Raw genomic sequence first — 1,611 nt, forward strand, 5'->3', positions numbered from 1 at the left:
GTGAAAGGTAATAAATTTGAGGTATTCTCGAGTCCCTCTAGAAATGTGCATAGGTTGCTTACATACACAATAAATTTTTCATACCTTGAATTTACGAAGACTGTCTAAAAAATAATTCAGCGTTGATTGTAATAATGTAGAGGAAACATTGTAATAAAACTGTTCTTCTCTTTAAAATTCATACAATAGTTCTTAGGAGAAATATTTATTATTTAGACGGTCATTGAAAGAAGTTGATGACTGTTTCTTCAGACTTTTCCTTTTTCTGATTTTTTTATGAATACACTTACATACTAAAATATTAATGTATCCACTGGAAACAGTTGAAGATTTTTCCTTTTAATTTTATTTAAATGAGACATGGATCAGTTCGAAATGTTATCTGTGGATCACTGTATTTTAATACTAATAATGTATTTCTTTACTTTTTTCTATAAAATCGAAAGCATCATAGCACATTTGATGTAGAACTATTAAATGTGAAGTACTTTTAACAGATCAAAATATTGGAAATATCATTAAATGGTTAATTTGTTCCATACTCATGATATATTTTGAATAAACTTACCGGGTGAATTAGTTATCTTTATCACTGTTGAGTAGGTATTGATCTTTTTGTGAACACATAAACGTATTTTGGGTTGCGGTTATAGAGAACCACAATTTGAATTTTAAAATGTGGGGAACACTACTTATGTGATATTAATTTGTAATTTAAAAATTGGTGAATGACATGCTCTAATACCCCACAAAATTTTGGAAAAATAATAATTTTATAAAATTTTGTAGGATTTAATGGTTTCGATTGTATTATTGTAGTAATGTAGCATATAATAATGTCATAAGAGCATATAAGAAGCTATTAAGAAAACTGTGAAGAAATATTATGCTTACAGAGACACAGTTATAATTATATTTTGTTTTTTCATGTGACACCGTTTGTGCTAGCATTCCTTTGTTGGTAATGTAATCATTGTTGCAGAGTTATTTATATCTAGTTCTAAAACTGATTTTTATTCTTCATGACTTTTATAGTCTTTTAATTTCCCATTGACCCCTATATTTTTCAAGTACAGAGGTTAATTTAGATTGGAATTTAATGAAAAGCACCATTTGTTAAATATTAACATTTATTTAAAATTTGTGGAATAGCAATAAAATAAATTTCATCTAACAACAGTCTATGTTGCCTAAGGCCCCATTCACATGTTTCAGTAGGGTTTGTGCCAATCCGCAGCTGCCATGTACATCGTCTCCATCTATTGCCCATATCATGACGCCTCCAAAATTGTTTGCTTTAATGTAATCAGTCTGAAAAAGATAATAAAATATTTTTTAAAGTTTGGATCCAAATTTTAATTTATTTGAAGGCTGTTATTATTACATTTTTTAGGATTCTATATTTAAAAAAGAATGATGTTTGTGTAATGTTACAGAGTTTTGGACTTGTTCCTACGCTATGGTTAGTTATTGCGCTAATATATAAATTAATATTTTCGTTTACAAAATAAATTCGTATACATAGAATTCACATGCTAACAACATATTACGATTACAGATGTCTCTGTATGTACTATATTAAATTATTTTATATAAACATACAGGGTGTTT

At 27.7% G+C, this 1,611-nt stretch overlaps 1 protein-coding gene across 1 annotated transcript in view; it reads right to left on the bottom strand.

The window, feature by feature from the left end:
- Positions 1–1,112: 1,112 nt before the first annotated feature.
- LOC108910525 (acidic mammalian chitinase) overlaps positions 1,113–1,611 on the bottom strand; it is a 21,264-nt gene continuing 20,765 nt past the window's right edge. Inside the window, exon 7 of the mRNA XM_018715145.1 lies at positions 1,113–1,311. Within this exon, the coding sequence (XP_018570661.1) occupies positions 1,171–1,311 (141 nt within the window). The 3' untranslated portion in view covers positions 1,113–1,170. The remainder of the gene's footprint in view (positions 1,312–1,611) is intronic.

Source organism: Anoplophora glabripennis, unplaced genomic scaffold (assembly GCF_000390285.2).
Source record: "Anoplophora glabripennis isolate ALB-LARVAE unplaced genomic scaffold, Agla_2.0 scaffold520, whole genome shotgun sequence".
Lineage (NCBI taxonomy): Eukaryota > Metazoa > Arthropoda > Insecta > Coleoptera > Cerambycidae > Anoplophora > Anoplophora glabripennis.